General features: G+C 38.4%; 1 protein-coding gene across 6 annotated transcripts in view; it reads left to right on the top strand.

The window, feature by feature from the left end:
* Edil3 (EGF like repeats and discoidin domains 3) overlaps positions 1 to 23,526 on the top strand; it is a 514,777-nt gene that overhangs the window by 289,416 nt on the left and 201,835 nt on the right. For all 6 annotated transcript variants that reach the window (XM_039103424.2, XM_039103422.2, XM_017591169.3 and 3 more), the window contains one exon: positions 23,259 to 23,440. In XM_039103424.2, coding sequence (XP_038959352.1) covers positions 23,259 to 23,440 — 182 coding nt within the window. The remainder of the gene's footprint in view (positions 1 to 23,258; positions 23,441 to 23,526) is intronic.

A 23,526-nucleotide genomic window follows, 5' to 3' on the forward strand; every position in this document is an offset into this window, starting at 1 on the left:
GCGTGAATGCAAGCAACAAGCAAGAAATCATTGAGGTATACGGTTTGCTATCATCGTTGCTTATGGATCTATAGATTTGAAATGCTGCCAACTTTAAGCTTGATCCAACTAAGTTGTGTCTTGCAATAGAAGAGCCCTCTGCCTTGGTCTGGAGAGATGGCTCAGCCATTAAAGACTAGGCTCATAACCGAAACTATAAGAATCCTTTGCCATAAGGCACATTATACCTGTGTCTTATGCAAGGGAACAAGACTGTGTGTGTGTGTGTGTGTATGTGTGTGTGTGTGTGTGTGTCTGTGTGTGCATAAGTTCATGTATATGTGTGTGCATAAGTTTGTGTGTGTGCATGTGTGTGTGCATAAGTTTGTGTATGTGTGTGCGCATAAGTTTGTGTGTATAAATGTGTATGTGCACACATGTATGTGTGTGTATATACACATGCATGGAGTCATGCTTGGATCTGTGAGGACTTGTGTATCCTGCAGTGTGTAGGTAAAAGAACAACCTCAGTTCCTTGTCCTCCACTTTGTTTGACACAGTCTTTTTGTTGTTTACTTTGCTAGCCAGCCCACAGGCTCTCAGGAATTCTAGTTCCTAACACGCATCTCACTAGAGAAGTGCTAAGGTTATAGACAGAGCTTGAAATCCTGTGATGTCTAAGGATTTTAACTGTTGTACTCATGCTTGCATAGAAAATGCATAATTAACCTCTAGGCTAGCTGAAATCTGGCCCTGTTATAAAGCAGCAGGGGTGTTTACTTGTGATTAAAGTCAGGGTAGTGTCTTGTGTTTCTTTGCCTCCTTCCTTATTCTCTTCCTTTGAAAGACAGAGTTTTGAAGAAGATGGAAATGTCACTCCAAGAGCAGTAAATTCTCAGTAACTGACCAACAGCACTAAGAGCACATTTGGGGTTAGTCACGTTCATATTAAATGTCACTTAAGACGATGTCATTCTTTACACTGCAAGGAATAGAAACCACTTTGGTGACTCAGTTGTATCGAGCTTTGGATGCATTGCCGAATGTAAATGCTCTTGTAAATAAAGGTTTCTATTTAAACCTCAAAAAATGCACAATTAACTGACTTACATTCCGTTTCCAATCCCCACACTATGTGTGTGTGTATAAAGCAAATATTATTATATGTCTTATACATATTGTACATGTACAGTTTTGTTGCAGTGAATAATAACAAAAACCCGAGCAACCACCCACACTCCTGCCGGCGACGGAGGGCCACATGGCGTCTGCTGGGCATGTTCATCTTAATCAGCAAAGCATACCCACCCGACTCATTAAGTTCCCAATTTCTCCGTCTACTTTCTGGGCCCAGCAACGATCTTGCGATCCGTCTAGTTCCCGAGGCTGGTTGCTACCACGCCAGTTCCGTATAGAGACTTCCTATCTCGGGATCTCTTGCTGTGGACTCTGCTCACATTTTCAGCATCCACCCCCTGTGATTATAGTCCCAACTCCCAGTAACCAGTTTTAAAATCAAAACTCAATAAGCTTGTGAAATTATCAAACAGATTTATATCAGTAAATCCTCACTCCACAAAACGTCTACACAGTTAACTCAGAGCCAATTAATATGGACAAAAACTGCCCACCTAGATAAGACAAAATGTTCTATAAAAATCCATCCCTTATAAAATCTTCATAACCACCTGTGGCCCTTTAAGGCCACAGAGGTCTGGCTTGTCCTTCCCTGCCTCCATCTTGGTTCTCCTGCCCTCTCTGTGCCTGCATTACCTTTTCACTGCCTACTCACAGGCTTGCCTTACCTTGGGCCTGCCTTCACCTGCGTACAGACAACAACCACACAGTTTTATCGTATTTATGTCTAAGATGGTTTGTATACATTACCACATGTATAAAAGTCAGATCAACTTGGTGTCAGTGTCAGTTATCTTTCATTACCTCAGCTCCTTGAACCTTAAGGAAGGGTGTGATAGGATCCAAACCAAACCATAGTCTACAGTCTATGGAAGGAACGGTAAGAGTAGGGATTACAAAATGAATTAATATGTATGCTCATTTATTAATCTGAATTTGGTACACTATGACCAAAGTCTAGAAATTGTCATTTCTATAGATTTTGTACCCTATTTAAATGTCCCTAGAATCTTACATCACAATGCTAATCATGACTTAATTAGTACACATTTAGAGGGGAGCAGTAAGAGGTGTGCTGCAATCATCTAGAAGGAATCAGCCTGTCTAGATGGTAGTGGTATAAATGAAAAAGTAGAGATATAAAAGACACAAGCTAAGCAGAAAATGTATTAATTGTAGAGAGTGGTGCAAAGGAAGAGGCCACTCATCATGCTGAGCCTTGATCAAATGACCCAGTTACGTATTTGAGTACCTTTTACTGCCAGTTGTGGTTATGATACAGGGAATATGCCAGTCAGACCATCAGGAAAGAATCAGATACAAAAAGAAGTCATAAAACAAATATTCATATCACATGAAAGACAGATATATGCTTATAAGTGCATATCAAAAGAATATGGATGCAAAGAAGAACAGTTAAAGTTTATTTTTAAGTTACAGTGTGAACTTAGAAGTTCACTGTATCCCAGATCCCAAAATTGACAACATTAACTGAAGGGAGAGGAAGAGTGTGACAGGTAAAAAAAATGATAAATACTGGTTTTAAAAGTATTTTCAGATGCTGATTTCTGAATAAAATTTATTCTAAAATATCCAGTATAGTATTACTAAAAGTTAGATAGTAAGCATCCATTTGGTTGACCCTCAATTCTTAACGTTTAAAATTAATTTAAAGTGTGGATTCAGGAGAGTGAAACGTTGAGAAATTCTGATATGTTCTTTAGTATACAGAATTAATTAAAGGGAGCCACGAGAGAAACAAGAGACAGAAACACAGGCAATGAGTTCCTGAGCTTGACGGAATGAGATCAGCTAAATAATGGAATCATTCAGTGAGTTATTTGATTAAAGTAATTAATAACAAAATTGGTTTCAAAATGCTACTTTCTTCTTTCTAAATAATTATATAGTGTGTCACTTCTGAATCACTTAATACTGAATTCATCTCTTTGGCAGCTCTGTAAACTGACAATGAGAGGAGACTAAAGCTAGACCCAGATGACTAAGGACGGCTGCACACTATTCAGAGTACAGTGACTGCATCACTTCACGTGTGAAATAAACTTTATTTATACAGCTTGCAGTTACTACAGTATATATCACAGATTGTAGTAGAATGTAGCCACAGCCGATTGGGGTCATTAATTTACTCTTGATACTTGGCGGCTACTTCTTCAGATTCTCTGTTATGTCTTACACATGCTGTGCAACAATCTTGATACTCAGTGCCAATCTTCATACTAAAATTACAGACTTTTGAAAAATAAGATTGCTTAAAATTATCATCATTCTTGTGCTGTTTTACCCTTTTAACTCATCATTTAACACAAATGGTTCATCATTTCACTCAAATAGTACAATGGACCATTGGGAGAAATGAAACCCTGCCAACTTCTTTATGATGAAAAAAATTACAGGTTAAAATTGTCTGAAAACATACATACAAGTGACACTACATAGATTGAGTAGATGGTATGTGCATGTATATTAACACACAGAGATGCAGACACACATGTACATTACACAGTTTGAAAAGGTTGTACATATATATATATACACAAACATACATGGATAGATAGATAGATAGATAGATAGACAGACAGATAGATAGACACACAAATGACATTTACAGACTCAGCAGAAAATACATATGTATATTTCACACATGTATATTCATACAAGTAATGTTTAAACATACACACACACACACACACACACACATATATATATGTATGTATAAATATTATGTAGACTGAGCAGGACATATATGTATAAAAACACAAATGACATTACACAGATGAGTGGATTGTACATGTATATACATGTAAATGCATACTAGTGATATTATACCTTGTTATTAAGAATGTGTATGCGCATACACATACATACATAGAAATAACAATAAACAGACTGAGTGGGTTGTATTTATGAATGTATATGTACACACTTATGGACACATATAAAAGTAAGAAAAACTAGTTTAACAAAGGGGCCATAAACTCCAAAGTGAGCAATAAAGGTTTGGTGGGAGAAAAGAGAAGGGTGATATAATAAAATTATATTTCAATCAAGAAGAAATGAAATAATAAAGAAGAAATATCCTTCTAGTTTAAGATAAACGTTTTTGTTTTCTAATGCTACTGATAAATATTTATCTGAAAAGAAATATGTGCCTTCCAGCCAGGATCACATTTAAATATACATAATTGTTGGATTTTCTTCATTGTATCCTGCCTGTGACCTTGGGGATCTAACTGAAAGCATTTTTTCATGTTGTCATGTGGAAGCAGAAAAGGCGGTCTGCACACAAGGGAAATGGGGGCTTCAGTTTGATAGGAAATGTCTGTTGCTTTACTCTCTGATATGCACTTGAATAGATGACACAGCGCTGATTGCTTCCGTAAAACTGCCAACAGCTAAAACAGCTCCTTCATTTATTCTACATGGATTATTCATTGTTCGGATAATAAATTTGTTGGAAAATATTCATCACATATGTGCTTTTTAAAGTTGTAATCTGATTTGTCACAGTGCTAATGCGAGGCTCTTCCATAAGAGACCCCGATTTTCTACCACTAAAGAAAAGTGCCTGCCAGACACAGACCTATTTTTAAAAGAGGTTATTTAATTAGTTATTTTTATTTCCAGCGAGGCTGAAAATATACTGTGGGGAATCATTTCATTTTCATTCATTACAGAAGCCATGGTTTATATTTCCCCCAGGCAAAGAGCTTTATCTGACAAGTTGAACGCTTTAGTGACAAAAATATCTGATGATGGATATGGTATTAAGAAGATGCCAAGCGACATGATGCTTTGAGTCACTTTCCTTAACTGTATGACTAATGGCTGTGCCTATGTGTGTGTTTATAATTTTTATTAGTGAACATTATGCATGGGAAATATGAGTAGCTTTTTTACTCAGTTTTTATTTCTTTGAGATGAATAGATTTAAACCTGTCTGAATCCATGGCATTTGTTTAGACCATGAGTCTCTAGGTATTTACAGTAAAATCTATTTTACCCGTCCATGAATTTTGATCTCAGCTCTGTTCAGCTGCAGTAAAACAACAATACGCACTCTACAGTTCACTGAAGGCACACTGGCCGCAAGACATGCACTGAGCTCCTACTCTGTGCTATCCCTAACCTTTGAGCAAACCTGTAAGCGAGTGATCTCCTTTAGTATAAATATTCTGTGTTATTCTGATTATGGTTATGTAGATGTTTAAAAATTAAAGATACCAGGCTCCTGCATAAGCCATGGCACTGGGGCTTCCTCAGTGTTCTATGCTAACCCAATGTGCAGGAAAACTGAAAGAAAAAAAAAAGAGCAATGGATTAACCAGAACCCTCCAAAGCTTATGTAAATTCTGCTAGGTCACATATTGGTAAGTCATGGCTGTAGGGACCCAAACCAAACCTCCCTAGCTTTTCAGGGAAAATAGCCACTGAAGAAGGCATACTCATGCTCAAACCTCTGCTCACAATACACAGCCAGTTTTGGAACTTCATTCCCTCACACACACACTCTCAATAGAAAGGCAGCGAAGGGAAGCTAGCAGTGGAGAATTTTCCCAACTCAATGAAGCACTTTACATACATGTAAACTTTCGTTAATTAAATTATAGTCAATTATTTCTTTGTTTTCCTTTTCCTAACATACAGTTATGCACACTTAAAATCTCTTGAATCAAAATAAGCTGTTTCTATTTTATTGTCTTCTTTGCAGATTTGGTTTAATGGAGAAGACAAATTTATAAAATACTATGTTTCCAAGGGCATTTTAGTACAAACTCTTCAGGATAATTTAAAATTCACAGAGTTGATTATCTTTCCTATAGCTACAGGGTAATTGGGAATTGAAGAGACTATCTAGCCAATGATGTATTTTGTCCTAATATAATTGCATCCTTGTTTCTCTTGCTGTTTATCTTTCTATTTGAAGTAGTGACTATGCCTTTTGATGAAAAGCTTGAAAATATTGTGCTTACCGATTTTTATGCATTTTACTTAAAAAAAACTCTCTAAGAAAAGCAGATCATGTTTCCTTTTGTTCAGGATTTTCCAGCGGTGAAAATGATAATACCTGCTGCATTTCAGATTAATCGTTCTGTTTGTCTTGATGGTGCTACCAGGATCCTAGGTCATTATATTAACATATAAGGGTAGCTAGCTGGTATTTGTAAAATGCAAGCTTCATGATAGAACCCCGTTTTCTCTAATTGCACAGTGAAAGAGACATGAATCTCTTTGTCTTCAAAGGAAAGCCAGGTAAACATACCTGAGACACCAGAGGCTGAGGTCGTAAGATCTGGAGTTGAAACTTAGTCTAGACAACAAAATAAAACAGTTCTCAAAAACCAAGCAAATACAACAATAAACAGTATGTAAGAAAGAATTTTCTAAGTGTCACGTTCTAATATTTTTCAAACTTGATATGTATAATATACATTTACATGCTCATAAAAGTATATTTATCTGCTTATTCATTAAACTGATTTATAGAGCAATACTGTATCGGGCCGCAATATACAGAAAATAGCTTTTAATTCCATACGGACATTTCATTGCACATATCCAATGCGCAATTTCATTTGAGCAGCTGAATATTTAAGTCTGTATTTAAGACTTGAAATGTGTGCCTGTCCACTAAAATATAGGCATTACTAGCACAAGTTCCAGCAATTTCTCCTTCCAATAATGTGTCCAACAAAATGTTTAACCCAGACAACACACAACCTTAGGGTCTGCTTTATTATTAAAAGTAATAAACTTGAAAAGAAGCAGAAGTCGAAACTTATGTTTCACCAGCCTGCTCTCTACCCATCACATTGTAAAACAGTTCCAGTGTGAATCTCTGCTGAATGAAAGATAACCTTGGAGAAGCTAGCCTCAGCTCTCAAAATTCATAATAAAACTGTTACTCGATTAAATTCCCCAAGAATGTTCTTCCCATTAAACTAGTAAGCCGTTCTGTGTTTTAGTAGCTTTACATTTATTATGCTCAAAATTTCATTGAATTATCCCCTTCAGGACTACAAAAGGCATTGTAAATTCCATATGCAAAACTTTATTGGTACTGTCTTCTGTGGGGATGCTCAATTTACATGTGGATAGTCTGAAAAAAATGTCTCAGCTGCATCCTGGAAACCTCAATATACATGTATGTATGTGTATACCTATGTACATATGTATGTATTCATATATCTATGCACAAATATATGTTTAAAGAAAAGGCACAGTTGAGACTCCTAACTTCCAGGGCTGGCATTTGGAAGAGGCTTGTTATTTTATAGCATGCATTTGCCTCCCTGGCAAAAGGCCTAGGGTAGATGCTCTCACTAAAAAGGACTGAACAGCCTCGGTCCTTTTTAGTTGCCTGAACCGGCCCCACTAGTTCTCTGGACTGTAGGTAACAGCCAGTTTTCTGCTTTAAGTGAAGCAAACATTTCTTTACACTGTAAGACAGTATACACAGAATAGATGTTTCTAAAATCCACATGAGCTCATCATTACCTGCACAATTTTAGATGCTGCTGTGTTTTCAGAATTCACCCCACGATCCCCACAGTAACTAGTCTGCAAGCTCACTGTGCTGCACTGTGCTATCTGCACTGTGCTAGCCTGGTTGACCTCTTGCCTTTCATTTGACCTCTAGAATATTGAGACATCACATGTGACCTGAGACAATATCCAGTAGGGAAAAAAAGTGTAAAAATACTGTATAGGATAGATATAGCTGACGATTAGACTTGAACTATGATTTATCTCAGGAATAAAAACCATTGCTTGGTTTGCCAATAATACTGCTATATAGCCAAGCTACAGAAGAAATGCTTTGTAAAACTTGTCCTGATATACATCTGAGTAAAGATAAAAATAAACCAGAGGTGTGACAATGTGTCTTCACCATAGGTTGACCATTTTCATTCACCATTCATGCTCTCCCCATGTCCCTTTAGCATTTTAATTTGACCCTATTTTCACTGTTGATTCTGTATGTGAAGATGTATTCTTTGCAAGTAAGTAATAATCAGTATACATCTTCAGGTGTTTTGCTGCAGGAGTTTGAGTATCTGATGCTTCTTGCCATCCTGTCAGCTTCAGAACTGGGGAAAGATGCATACTTCACTTCGAAAGCTATTCTTAGTACCAGGTCCTGAAACCATGCCTATCACCTTAAAAGCCCATGCTGTGCTTCTGATTTAGAAGCGTGTACTCTAAACACACTAGGACACATTTTTTCTGTCTTCCTGCAGCACTCTTTGCAGTGATGAGATGGTTATCATTGTATTGTGCTAAGTTCTATAAATCATCACAGCAAGAATGTTGGTTACTAGGGAATACTAGGGAGCATGGATTCTTCTACTTATGGGACACCCAGCATGCCTCCTCAATAAACATGAACTTTAGCTTTGAGGCACAGTAAAGGGGGAATTTCCTGTTATAATTCAATGTATTCATAGTCTTAACATTTTCCTTAGTTAGTTAATTGAAACTAATAATATATCATAATCGGCTTGACGTAGGCAGGTGAGAAAAGCATGCCCACACTTTACAAAACAAATAGCTAGACAGCTGATAATTGAATCCATAATATTATGTAGGTTTCATTTTAAATTGGCATTTCCTCTACCTCCAATTTTATTATTATTTATTGTAAGTTCTCAAGCCCCAGAAGAAAATAAAAGCATCTTTTTTTTTAATCTTGTCAACCACTTAATCTGGTGAATCCTTGGGGTGATAATATCTGTATTGGGGTGATAATATCTATATTCAGAAAATTATTCCATTTCAAAGAAAGGAGAAAGTTATAAATCCAAAAGCTGTAGTTTTTTTTTTTTACATTAGCTCTTTTTTACATTGGAAAGATGCAAATTTGTAAGGTATTGTGCTGTGTGTTTCAAAAGTATATAGCACATAGGCAGAGCTTTAAGAAGTATATGATCTCATTCATTGTTCTCATAGAAAAAAATATACACAAATAGTTGTTTCCCATCCTTTAATCAGTTGTTTCCTGCTTTGTTTCCAATGTGTGACAATAAGTAAGTACAACTGTTAATAGCAATTGGAGGAATAATTCTTAGTGACCCATGTAATAGAACCACATCACTCATATTTATGAAAAATAAAATAGCATAGGCCTGAACTAAGCAATGTGTCCGATACAAAGAAATGTAAATGTCATATGAACTCAAAATAAGCTTAATTAAAAAACGGTTGTGGTGGTTGTACTGGAGAGTTGCCAAGGTGTATGGTTTGTGCACCAGTGCAGATAAGTTCTCGCTTTTGGAGGGAAACATATGTTGTGAAATAGACCTTTCACTTTAAGGTTCTTTTAGAACAGCTTCCCTGAGCGCTTTAGATAGAAGAGAAACAGGAATGGGCCTTGGTCGATGGTGGGTACAGGAAAGGCTACTCTGTGTCTCTGAACCTTCACGTTCCCACTCCATGTCCTAGGAGGTCATTTTCATCCTCTCTGCCTCCTGCAGCCAAATCAACATGTTCATGCTCTTTTCCTGGGGTAAGTCTTCTTCTGAGCTCCTGTCTTCCCTCCACCTCTTGCCCTCTTTCTGCTCACACCACTTCCTAAAACCAGGGAAATGATAACATTGAGAGAAATCAAATCAAAGCCTTGGAGGATTGGGTGTCTTCAGAAAATAAACCTTTTGAGATTCTTTAAACTCTCTGGCCAAAATGGAGGAAAAGGAACAGTCTAGATCCCTTCTTAGCACTTTAGGGCCAGGTCTCAAGGCAAGGAACATAGAACAAATACTAGGGATAAATGAAAGCTCTGGTACACGTGGCACAGCAGGGAGCTTCCATTTGAATCAGCATTAATTTCTGCAGAATTGGAGGTCAGCAGCAATCTATTTACCAGTCCTCGCGCTCAGCACAATTACCATGCTATGCTAAGCACAGCGGAGCATTGGCTTGTATGAGAAGATGCCCAGAGGAAAAGAGGACTGGAGATGTTTAAAGAGATTTGTTTCTTCCAAGGTTGTAATTTGAAATCCTTTCATTCTAAAGATGTGCCTGTATACCGCGATGGAGCGAACGAAAGCCCGGCATCCCCGTTACAATGTAGTCGTGCATCTCATTTACTTGAAAGGCTTAATCAGCACACGGAAAAGCAAGATGTCAGACATCTTGAGGCTCTGCTTACTTGTCAGCTGCAAGATCGATAGAATGCATATACCATTCCTTGCCACACTCCACAGAATGTGTTTGCAAAAGGAGAATAACTTTACTCTGGAGCTATTCTCCTCACATTGTACAACACTCGGGAGAGGACACTTGAATCGTGGCCCCAGCTGGCTCAGCTGCTCCTGTTCAACCTGCCAGGTGACATCATTCTCTTGCTCAATGGTGTTCATCGAAACAGTAGGCCTTAGGGTCAGGAGCCATTTCCAATCCATTCAGACAACGAGGAATTTAGTTATTTTAGGGACTATGTAAATGAGGGCTGAAGTCTCCACTCTTCAATGAGTTCATTAATTTAGGTGCATTATTATATCTGACAAAAACAAGCACAGAACAAGGATGTATGAACAGAACCTCACAGCCAGCAAATATAGACTAACATTTGCACTCCTGTAGTCTCCGTTTAGCTACAGAATTCAGCTCCGATCACACTGCTGCTGAACTTACTATAGACGTTCTGATGGGGTATTTCAGAAGCCGTTTATAATGCTGCTGACAGCTTGTTAAAGAGATATGTGTTCTCAAAAGCTTGTCCAATTAATGAAGAGTAGATGGATTTTAGACAGATAAGCACATAACAGGACTTCAGTAAATGAGTCAAACTTGAATTGGTCTATGATAAGTTCATCAGGTTTCTCTAAAGGAGAATTAATAGAATGAATATGTATCATATATATGTATGCATTCAGAAATATATTCAAACAATATATATTCACACACACACACACACACACACACACACACACACACACACACACACACGAGTTCATGAGGCTAGATGCCTTAGTCCCAATCTTGTGTGGTAAACATGGAGGTTTCTGGAGAACTGCTGGAGCTTTGCTGTCACTAGCAAGTTAGAATTCTAGATCTATGTTGGAGAAGGAATCTGTATCAGCAGCAGTGGCATCAAGTCCAATGAACTTGTCAGCAAGAGGGCAGGCCATGTGACCAAAAGGTGAAATGAATAATCCTCCTTCCATTCATCGTCCTTTGTCATCTGGGCTGCTACCAAAAGATGTGAACTCTATCTGGAGTGGGTGTTCGTATGGCAATTAGGGCAATCTGAACAGTTCCTCAGTCGAGGCTCTGTACTTCGTGATTCTAACTTATACAAAGTTGATTTGAGAATCAGCCATCATCCTATTTGTAACAAATAAGCAGGGTTCAGGCCACTGATGGTGTCCAGCTAACGTTTTAGAGCGTTGGCGAATGCTAGTGCACAGTAGTCTCGGGGACCACCCTCTTCCTTCAACAGTCACCTCTGGACCTAACTGTCATTCTCACACTTACTATTTCAGTACATCTCATTCTGTGAGCACTTTTATATCTATAGGTCCTAGCAATATTCTTTGTATTCCCTTGGTGTTCATTCCACTATCCTCTTTGAAGAGAATGTGATTTCCCCAAATAAAGCAGCAGTGGAAGAAACATAGTCTCTGAAGAATCACTCCATGTTCCATATCCATTTTCATAGGATTCGCTTCTTTTTCCATGTCTCCTCTGTTATGAAGTAGTGTGATGCCTCTTTTCCCCTTTAAAGAAGTACACTGAATATCATGTGCAAACACTCAGTGGGGTGTGACCCTCAAACACAGAGTTGTCATTCTATGAGCTATTTAAGAATTACTGTTGCATATTTTGTTTTTGTTTTCTAGTAGTGATGGCAGTACACCCATTATATATTTGAAGCATCTTGCTCTGAATTGCCTAAGGTCACTTAATCTTAGGTCTATAAACATTTTCATTTTGAATTGTAACATCTTCCTTTATTATTATACTGTTGCATTTAATAGGGCAGTGGGGAGCACAGGCTAAAGAAAATTAGATTCTTAACCGTTTATGATGATGACATCCATTTGTTTGTGATCCCCATCATTAGTGTAGGAAGCTGTTATTGTGACAATGTGTCCTTGTGGGATAAATGCAAGGTTTGAATTTGCTCATCAGTTTCCTGTTTACCAAAAAATGCTTCAGTAGCTGTGTTCAGCACCTATTTATTGAGCAATTATGCATAGAAAGATGTTGTAGTGGATAGTTCGAGTGCCGTTTAAAAAGGACTGAAGACCAGAATCTCTTCAACTAAAGAATTCTACTGCATATGTCTGTTCCCAATTGTCTTAGATTTCATTGCTGTGAAGACATATCATGATCACAAGAAAACATTTAATTAGGGTTGGCTTAGAGTTTCAGAGGTTCAGTCCATTATAATCATGGTGGGAATCATGGCAGCATGCAGGTAGACAAGGCGCTAGAAGATCCAAGAGAGTCTATGTCTTGATCTGAAGGCAGCCAGAAGGAGATTATCCTCTGCTGGCAGCCAGGAGGATGGTCTCATCCTCACTAGTCAGAGTCTGAACATAGGGAAAGACCTCAAACCCTGCTTCATCAGTGACACATTTCCTCCAACAAGGCCATGCCCACTCAAACAAGTGCACACCTGCTAATAGTGAGACTCCCTATAAGTCAAGCATTCAAACACATTGGTTTATGGGGACCATATCTACAAATCACCACACTGAACTGACTAAAGGTGGTGAACACAGAATTGATGGATCTTCAGAACCTGTTTTATGAAACTTAAATGAAGATGGCAAACAATGAGTAGAATTTCCTTGGCACCATGGGGTCCACCCTTAACTTAAACTAATTTAACTTCTTCACACAGTCAACTGACAAATGTGAAAGAAATAAAAATGTGATAGTAACAAAATGAACATCATTTCTTTGTATTCTTCTTATGATAACTTGAAAGTTCACAGTGAATTTTGCTGGTGTGTTGCCTAATAGACAGAGTAGGTAGTTTAAGAGTAATAATTAAAAGGACCCACTGAATAGTATGATTGAAAATCTAGATTCTCTTTTCAGAGTGACAAAAACACTATTGAAAATGGTATAAGTTCTTTAAATGTCCATTCCTAAATTCCATTCAGCTCTTGTTAAGGCTGCCATGAAATTTAATTGATCAAGATAGGCCCTGCAACAGTACCAATCTCTTTAGTTGTTTAATATAAACAGTCTGCAGTAAAGAACCTCTCTGCCTTCAACATCTTAGTATCCAAACATTATACAAAGAACAAAAGGGTCATTGAGACTCTTTTAATGGTGTTTTTCTTTCAGTAATTACTTTTTAATGTTTGATACAATTAAATTATTCTCCATTTGTGTTTCCTTCATTCAAACACTCTGATATATCCCTACCTCCTCTGTCAGATTCATAACTTCTCTTTTCATTAAAAAAATCTCATGTACAAAAATGTATATGTATTTGTACACCCATAAAAACATAGGTATAATCTACACCTCACAGGTTCTTAACATTATACATAGAACTACAGCCAAATAATGTTGATATTTGGCAAAAACTTAGGTTCCTGCAGGTTTTATAACCCAACTAAGAGTAATCATGAATGTTTCATAGCCCTTTATGAAATCTGTAAAAGTTCTTGAGGCTTAAAATGTGAAAGAAAACAAAAGTTCACAGAATAAATATTTATTTAAGTTTTCCAGTGTTTAGTGTTGATGAATATGAACATTAGTTTACTATGCAGTTCCTAACACTATAATTATGATTGACTTCTTAATAAGACATACACTTCTTTAAGATAATGGTATACAGGTCGAATGCATGCAAAAATGAGCACTCTATGTTGATATAACAATTTTTAAAAAAATTCTCAGCTGAGGAATATTAAATGGCTGTAAAGCACCTAAAGAAATATTCAACATCCTTAGTCATCAAGAAAATGCAAATCAAAACAACCCTGAGAATCTACCTAACACCAATCAGAATAGCGAAGACCAAAATTTCAGGTGACAGCAGATGCTGGTGAGGATGTGGAGAAAGTAACACAACTCCCAGATATCCTTCAGCAGAGGAATGCATAGAGAAAATGTGTTAAATTTACACAATGGATTTTTACTCAGCTATTAAAAAAATGACTACATGAAATTCTTAGGCAAATGGATGGAACTAGAAAATATCATCTGAGTGAAGTAACCCAATCACAAAAGAAAACATATGATATGCACTCACTGATTTTAGCCCAAAAGCTTGTAATACCTAAGATACAATTTATAGAAAGCATGAAACTCAAGGAGAAGGAAGACCAAAGTGTGGATGCTTCAGTCCTTCTTACAAGGGGGAACAAAATATTCACAGGAAGAAACATAGAGACAAAGTATGGAGCAAAGACTGAAGGAAAGACCATTCAAAGACTGCCACACATGGGGATCCAATCCACACGCAGTCACCAAACCCAGTCACTATTTCTGATGCCAAAAAGTGCATGCTAACAGGAGCCTGATATTGCTGTCTCCTGAGATGCCCTGCCAGAGCCTGAGAAATATAGAGGCGAATGCTTGCAAACAACCATTGGACTGAGAACTGGGTCCCCAGTGGAGGAGGTATAGAAAGGACTGAGCAACCTGAGAGGATTTGCAATCCCATAGGGAAGAACAATATCAACCAACAAGACACCACAGAGCTTCCAGGGACTAAATCACCAGTCAAAGAATACACAGGGCTCCATCCACATATGTAGCAGAAGATGGCCTTGTAGGGCATCAGTGGAAGGAGAGGCCTTTGGTCTTGTCAAGGCTAGATGCCTCAGTGTAGAGGAATGTCAGGACAGACAGGCAGAAGGGAGCAGGTAGGTGGGGGAGCAACCTCATGGAGGCAGGGGTTGGGAGACAGGATAGGGGAGTTTCTGGTGGGGAAAACAACCAGGAAGGGCAATAATATTTGAAATGTAGATAAAGAAAATATCCAGTAAAAACTAATAAAAGGAACAGAAAAAAAGAATTTTTTTAGTTGTTCATTTCAAAGAAACCAGTTTACTTTTCTAACCTCATTTTTCCCAAAAGAATGTGATAAACTACTTACCCATATTTTTTTTATTAACTTGAGTATTTCTTATATACATTTCGAGTGTTATTCCCTTTCCCGGTATCCGGGCAAACACCCCCCTCCCCCCTCCCCTTCCTTATGGGTGTTCCCCTCCCAACCCTCCCCCCATTGCCACCCTCCCCCCAACAGTCTACTTCACTGGGGGTTCAGTCTTAGCAGGACCCAGGGCTTCCCCTTCCACTGGTGCTCTTACTAGGATATTCATTGCTACCTATGAGGTCAGAGTCCAGGGTCAGTCCATGTATAGTCTTTAGGTAGTGGCTTAGTCCCTGGAAGCTCTGGTTGCTTGGCATTGTTGGACATATGGGGTCTCAAGCCCCTTCAAGCTCTTCCAGTTCTTTCTCTGATTCCTTCAACGGGGGTCCTATTCTCAGTTCAGTGGTTTGCTGCTGGCATTCGCCTCTGAATTTGCTGTATTCTGGCTGTGTCTCTCAGGAGCGATCTACATCCGGCTCCTGTCGGTCTGCACTTCTTTGCTTCATCCATCTTGTCTAATTGGGTGGCTGTATATGTATGGGCCACATGTGGGGCAGGCTCTGAATGGGTGTTCCTTCAGTCTCTGTTTTAATCTTTGCCTCTCTCTTCCCTGCCAAGGGTATTCTTGTTCCCCTTTTAAAGAAGGAGTGAAGCATTCACATTTTGATCATCCGTCTTGAGTTTCATTTGTTCTAAGCATCTAGGGTAATTCAAGCATTTGGGCTAATAGCCACGTATCAATGAGTGCATACCATGTATGTCTTTCTGTGATTGGGTTAGCTCACTCAGGATGATATTTTCCAGTTCCAACAATTTGCCTACGAATTTCATAAAGCCGTTGTTTTTGTAGCTGAGTAATATTCCATTGTGTAGATCTACCACATTTTCTGTATCCATTCCTCTGTTGAAGGGCATCTGGGTTCTTTCCAGCTTCTGGCTATTATAAATAAGGCTGCAATGAACATAGTGGAGCACGTGTCTTTTTTATATGTTGGGGCATCTTTTGGGTATATGCCCAAGAGAGGTATAGCTGGATCCTCAGACAGTTCAATGTCCAATTTTCTGAGGATCCTCCAGACTGATTTCCAGAATGGTTGTACCAGTATGCAATCCCACCAACAATGGAGGAGCGTTCCTCTTTCTCCACATCCTCACCAGCATCTGTTGTCCCCTGAGTTTTTGATCTTAGCCATTCTCACTGGTGTGAGGTGAAATCTCAGGGTTGTTTTGATTTGCATTTCCCTTATGACTAAAGATGTTGAACATTTCTTTAGGTGTTTCTCAGCCATTCGGCATTCCTCAGCTGTGAATTCTTTGTTTAGCTCTGAACCCCATTTTTTAATAGGGTTATTTGTCTCCCTGTGGTCTAACTTCTTGAGTTCTTTGTATATTTTGGATATAAGGCCTCTATCTGTTGTAGGATTGGTAAAGATCTTTTCCCAATCTGTTGGTTGCCGTTTTGTCCTAACCACAGTGTCCTTTGCCTTCCAGAAGCTTTGCAGTTTTATGAGGTCCCATTTGTCAATTCTTGATCTTAGAGCGTAAACCATTGGTGTTTTGTTTAGGAAAATTTTTCCAGTGCCCATGTGTTCCAGATGCTTCCCTAGTTTTTCTTCTATTAGTTTGAGTGTGTCTGGTTTGATGTGGAGGTCCTTGAACCACTTGGACTTAAGCTTTGTACAGGGTGATAAGCATGGATCGATCTGCATTCTTCTACATGTTGACCTCCAGTTGAACCAGCACCATTTGCTGAAAATGCTATCTTTTTTCCATTTGATGGTTTTGGCTCCTTTGTCAAAAATCAAGTGATCATAGGTGTGTGGATTCATTTCTGGGTCTTCAATTCTATTCCATTGGTCTATCTGTCTGTCTCTGTACCAATACCATGCAATTTTTATCACTATTGCTCTGTAATACTGCTTGAGTTCAGCGAAAGTGATTCCCCCTGAAGTCCTTTTATTGTTGAGGATAGCTTTAGCTATCCTGGGTTTTTTGTTATTCCAGATGAATTTGCAAATTGTTCTGTCTAACTCTTTGAAGAATTGGATTGGTATTTTGATGGGGATTGCATTGAATCTGTAGATTGCTTTTGGTAAAATGGCCATTTTTACTATATTAATCCTGCCAATCCATGAGCATGGGAGATCTTTCCATCTTCTGAGGTCTTCTTCAATTTCCTTCTTCAGTGTCTTGAAGTTCTTATTGTACAGATCTTTTACTTGCTTTGTTAAAGTCACACCGAGGTACTTTATATTATTTGGGTCTATTATGAAGGGTGTCGTTTCCCTAATTTCTCTCTCGGCTTGTTTCTCTTTTGTATAGAGGAAGGCAACTGATTTATTTGAGTTAATTTTATACCCAGCCACTTTGCTGAAGTTGTTTATCAGCTTTAGTAGTTCTCTGGTGGAACTTTTGGGATCACTTAAATATACTATCATATCATCTGCAAATAGTGATATTTTGACTTCTTCTTTTCCGATATGTATCCCCTTGACCTCCTTTTGTTGTCTGATTGCTCTGGCTAGAACTTCAAGAACTATATTGAATAAGTAGGGAGAGAGTGGGTAGCCTTGTCTAGTCCCTGATTTTAGTGGGATTGCTTAAAGTTTCTCTCCATTTAGTTTAATGTTAGCAACTGGTTTGCTGTATATGGCTTTTACTATGTTCAGGTATGGGCCTTGAATTCCTATTCTTTCCAGGACTTTTATCATGAAGGGGTGTTGAATTTTGTCAAATGCTTTCTCAGTGTCTAATGAAATGATCATGTGGTTTTGTTCTTTCAGTTTATTTAGATAATGGATCACGTTGATGGTTTTCCGTATATTAAACCATCCCTGCATGCCTGGGATGAAGCCTACTTGGTCATGGTGGATGATTGTTTTGATGTGCTCTTGGATTCGGTTTGCCAGAATTTTGTTGAGTATTTTTGCGTCGATATTCATAAGGGAAATTGGTCTGAAGTTCTCTTTCTTTGTTGTGTCTTTGTGTGGTTTAGGTATAAGAGTAATTGTGGCTTCGTAGAAGGTATTCGGTAGTGATCCATCTGTTTCAATTTTGTGGAATAGTTTGGATAATATTGGTATGAGGTCTTCTATGAAAGTCTGATAGGATTCTGCACTAAACCCGTCTGGACCTGGGCTCTTTTTGGTTGGGAGACCTTTAATGACTGCTTCTATTTCCTTAGGAGTTATGGGGTTGTTTAACTGGTTTATCTGTTGCTGATTTAACTTCGATACCTGGTATCTGTCTAGGAAATTGTCCATTTCCTGAAGATTTTCAAGTTTTGTTGAATATAGGTTTTTATAGTAAGATCTGATGATTTTTTGAATTTCCTCTGAATCTGTTGTTATGTCCCCCTTCTCATTTCTGATTTTGTTAATTTGGACACACTCTCTGTGTCCTCTCGTTAGTCTGGCTAAGGGTTTATCTATCTTGTTGATTTTCTCAAAGAACCAACTTTTGGCTCTGTTGATTCTTTCTATGGTCCTTTTTGTTTCTACTTGGTTGATTTCTGCTCTGAGTTTGATTATTTCCTGCCTTCTACTCCTCCTGGGTATATTTGCTTCTTTTTGTTCTAGAGCTCTTAGGTGTGCTGTCAAGCTGCTTATATATGCTCTCTCCTGTTTCTTTCTGCAGGCACTCAGCGCTATGAGTTTTCCTCTTAGCACAGCTTTCATTGTGTCCCATAAGTTTGGGTATGTTGTACCTTCATTTTCATTAAATTCTAAAAAGTTTTTAATTTCTTTCTTTATTTCTTCCTTGACCAGGTTATCATTGAGTAGAGCATTGTTCAATTTCCAAGTATACGTGGGCATTCTTCCTTGATTGTTATTGAAGACCAGTTTTAGGCCGTGGTGGTCCGATAGCACGCATGGGATTATTTCTATCTTTCTGTACCTATTGAGGCCCGTTTTTTGACCAATTATATGGTCAATTTTGGAGAAAGTACCATGAGGAGCTGAGAAGAAGGTATATCCTTTTGCTCTAGGATAGAATGTTCTATAAATATCCGTTAAGTCCATTTGACTCATGACTTCTCTTAGTCTGTCTACATCTCTGTTTAATTTCTGTTTCCATGATCTGTCCATTGATGAGAGTGGGGTGTTGAAATCTCCCACTATTATTGTGTGAGGTGCAATGTGTGTTTTGAGCTTTAGTAAGGTTTCTTTTACATATGTAGGTGCCCTTGTATTTGGGGCATAGATATTTAGGATTGAGAGTTCATCTTGGTGGATTTTTCCTTTGATGAATATGAAGTGTCCTTCCTTATCTTTTTTGATGACTTTTAGTTGAAAATTGATTTTATTTGATATTAGAAGGCTACTCCAGCTTGCTTCTTCTGACCATTTGCTTGGAAAATTGTTTTCCAGCCTTTCACTCTGAGGTAATGTCTGTCTTTGTCTCTGAGGTGTGTTTCCTGTAGGCAGCAGAATGCAGGGTCCTCGTTGCGTATCCAGTTTGTTAATCTATGTCTTTTTATTGGGGAGTTGAGGCCATTGATGTTGAGAGATATTAAGGAATAGTGATTATTGCTTCCCGTTATATTCATATTTGGATGTGAGGTTATGTTTGTGTGCTTTCATTCTCTTTGTTTTGTTGCCAAGACGATTAGTTTCTTGCTTCTTCTAGGGTATAGCTTGCCTCCTTATGTTGGGCTTTACCCTTTATTATCCTTTGTAGTGCTGGATTTGTAGAAAGATATTGTGTAAATTTGGTTTTGTCATGGAATATCTTGGTTTCTCCATCTATGTTAATTGAGAGTTTTGCAGGATACAGTAACCTGGGCTGGCATTTATGTTTTCTTAGGGTCTGTATGACATCAGTCCAGGATCTTCTGGCCTTTATAGTTTCTGGCGAGAAGTCTGGTGTGATTCTGATAGGTCTGCCTTTATATGTTACTTGACCTTTTTCCCTTACTGCTTTTAATATTCTTTCTTTATTTTGTGTGTTTGGTGTTTTGACTATTATGTGACAGGAGGTGTTTCTTTTCTGGTCCAATCTATTTGGAGTTCTGTAGGCTTCTTGTTTGCCTATGGGTATCTCTTTTTTTAGGTTAGGGAAGTTTTCTTCTATGATTTTTTTGAAGATATTTACTGGTCCTGTGAGCTGGGAGTCTTCACTCTCTTCTATACCTATTATCCTTAGGTTTGATCTTCTCATTGAGTCCTGGATTTCCTGTATGTTTTGGACCAGTAGCTTTTTCCGCTTTACATTATCTTTGACAGTTCAGTCAATGATTTCTATGGAATCTTCTGCTCCTGAGATTCTCTCTTCCATCTCTTGTATTCTGTTGGTGAAGCTTGTATCTACAGCTCCTTGTCTCTTCTTTTGGTTTTCTATATCCAGGGTTGTTTCCATGTGTTCTTTCTTGATTGCTTCTATTTCCATTTTTAATTCCTTCAACTGTTTGATTGTGTTTTCCTGGAATTCTTTCAGGGATTTTTGTGATTCCTCTCTGTAGGCTTCTACTCGTTTATTTATGTTTTCCTGTGTTTCTCTAAGGAAGTTCTTCACGTCTTTCTTGAAGTCCTCCAGCATCATGATCACATATGATTTTGAAACTAGATCTTGCTTTTCTGGTGTGTTTGGATATTCATTGTTTGCTTTGGTGGGAGAATTGGGCTCTGATGATGCCATGTAGTCTTGGTTTCTGTTGCTTGGGTTCCTGCGCTTGCCTCTCGCCATCAGATTATCTCTAGTGTTACTTTGTTCTGCTATTTCTGACTGTGGCTGTACTGTCCCTATAAGCCTGTGTGTCAGGAGTGCTGTAGACCTGTTTTACTGTTTTCTTTCAGCCAGTTATGGGGACAGAGTGTTCTGCTTTCCTGCGTGTAGTTTTTCCTCTGTACAGGTCTTCAGCTGTTCCTGTGGGCCTGTGTCTTGAGTTCACCAGGCAGGTCACTTGCAGCATACAAGTTGGTCTTACCTGTGGTCCTGAGGCTCAAGTTCGCTTGTGGGGTGCTGCCCACAGGCTCTTTGCGGCGGCAGCAACCAGGAAGACCTGTGCTGCCCCTTCTGGGAGCTTCAGTGCACCAGGGTTCCATATGGCCTTTGGTGTTTTCCTCTGGCGTCCGAGATGTGTGTGCAGAGAGCAGTCTCTTCTGGTTTCCCAGGCTTGTCTGCCTCTCTGAAGGTTTAGCTCTCCCTCCCACGGGATTTGGGTGCAGAGAACTGTTTATCTGGTCTGTTTCCTTCAGGTTCCTGAGGTGTCTCAGGCAGGGGTCCTGCCGCTCCTGGGCACTCCCCCACGGGAGCCCACAGGCCTTATACAGTTTCCTCTTGGGCCAGGGATGTGGGCAGAGGTGGGCAGTGTTGGTGGTCTCTTCCGCTCTGCAGCCTCAGGAGTGCCCACCTGACCAGGCGGTGAGGTCTCTTTCCCACGGGGTCTGGGAGCAGAGAGCTGCTGCGGGCCGGGATCCGCGGGTGTGGGACTTCCGGTAAACACAGGACATGCCCAGTCCTAGAGGAATTCTGCCTCTGTGTGTCCCAATTTCACCAGGCAGCTTTCTTGCAACAGACAAGTTGGTCTTACCTGTGGTCCCGAGGCTCAAGTTTGCTCGCGGGGTGCTGCCCACGGGCTCTCTGCAGCGGCAGCAACCAGGAAGACCTGTGCTGCCCCTTCTGGGAGCTTCAGTGCACCAGGGTTCCAGATGGCCTTTGGTGTTTTCATCTGGCGTCCGAGATGAGTTTTAAGACCATTTGAGAAATTTTAGTAATTTTCAAAAAGCTGTTCAATGGATTGAGCAAGGATTAGAAAATGATATGGTCACTGTTAATGAAAATGGTGACCAATGGGAAACAACAGGGGATAAATTAATCATAATTAATAAAGTAACTAAATTATTTAAACCTAAACTAATCCTGGTAGTCACCACCAATCAAGCTGATTTATATATATTGACATTAATATGGGCAATGTTCGCTATTCACAGGTTCATGGATCCATATAACACATTGTAATAGATATCATAGTAGAATTATGATCTGCATCATAAAAATTTGGGCACATGGAATGTTAATGAAGGTTTAAAATCAAGTACAAGTTTTTGCTATATTATCATTTTATTAATCTTGAACTTTAAAACTAAGTTTAAAATAAGTGAAACTGTGAACTGTAAAATATATATTTGTAGTGTTATTTTATGACTTCAACTTCATTTTTAATTTGAAGAACTAAACACATTTGAAATATAAGATGATATGATCTTAATCTTAAATCTTAGCAATTTAAATTTGTATTAGGAATTTTTAAGGTTCCAAGTTATACAATTGTAGAAAATTTTTAGATGCTTAAAATTTTAAATACATGGGCTATGCATTCAGAATTGTAAATTTTCATTTAAAGTATTTGAGATACCATTTTAAGTTTATCACATACTCTAAGTGTAAAAATGCCATATGTTCTGGTTCATAGCTATGTGTTCTTTTAATAAAAATATTCAAACTATACTGTTTCCATAATTTAGATTTTATAGTAACTATTATAAGTTTCAACAAATTTCTATATTGCGTTTTTATGAAAGCATGACTCACTTATACACATTTAAGTTGGAAAGTTTATAAAAGTGAAAAATGTTAGTGTCACAGTAATTTTGACTCAAAATTCAAATGTTTTCTTGTCAAGAGAAAATTATCAACAAATATTTCTTAAGCACTAAAGAATCCTGAGTCTTACTAATCTCTGTGAATATGAAATATGAAATAGGATATAATTCTATGTCAAGGATCCAGTATAGGCTTTTTAAAAGAAGTTGCTTTCGTTGATATAAGTCACAATTTAAGACAATATACTTCCACAAATCTAAATCAAAATATAGGAAAGATAAGATTTTTAGAAGCCAGTTACAAAGCACAGATAGCAGAAAGAGCAGAGAGGGTCACAGCTACCAATCACTATTTGTAAATGAGGTAATCAGTAACAGACCTGCCAGCTGGACAGGACTGAAATGGTTTGTGAGTACAAAGTAAGCTTATGTAAACACTCTTGTTGCAAAATCTGGCATCCTTATGATTTCTGATACACACATATATTTTTTTCCTGATTTCTTTCCAGAATGCTCTGGGCCATTGGGAATTGAAGGTGGGATCATATCTAACCAGCAAATCACAGCTTCATCTACACATCGAGCTCTTTTTGGACTACAGAAATGGTATCCCTACTATGCTCGGCTTAATAAGAAGGGCCTTATAAATGCCTGGACAGCTGCTGAAAATGACAGATGGCCGTGGATTCAGGTAACACAGGGATCAGACGAAGCCATTTCCCAAAATGTCAGAATAATCATGGAAGTACGTTACGGAGAATTGGCTGTGATTCTTTC

Source organism: Rattus norvegicus, chromosome 2, assembly GCF_036323735.1.
Source record: "Rattus norvegicus strain BN/NHsdMcwi chromosome 2, GRCr8, whole genome shotgun sequence".
Lineage (NCBI taxonomy): Eukaryota > Metazoa > Chordata > Mammalia > Rodentia > Muridae > Rattus > Rattus norvegicus.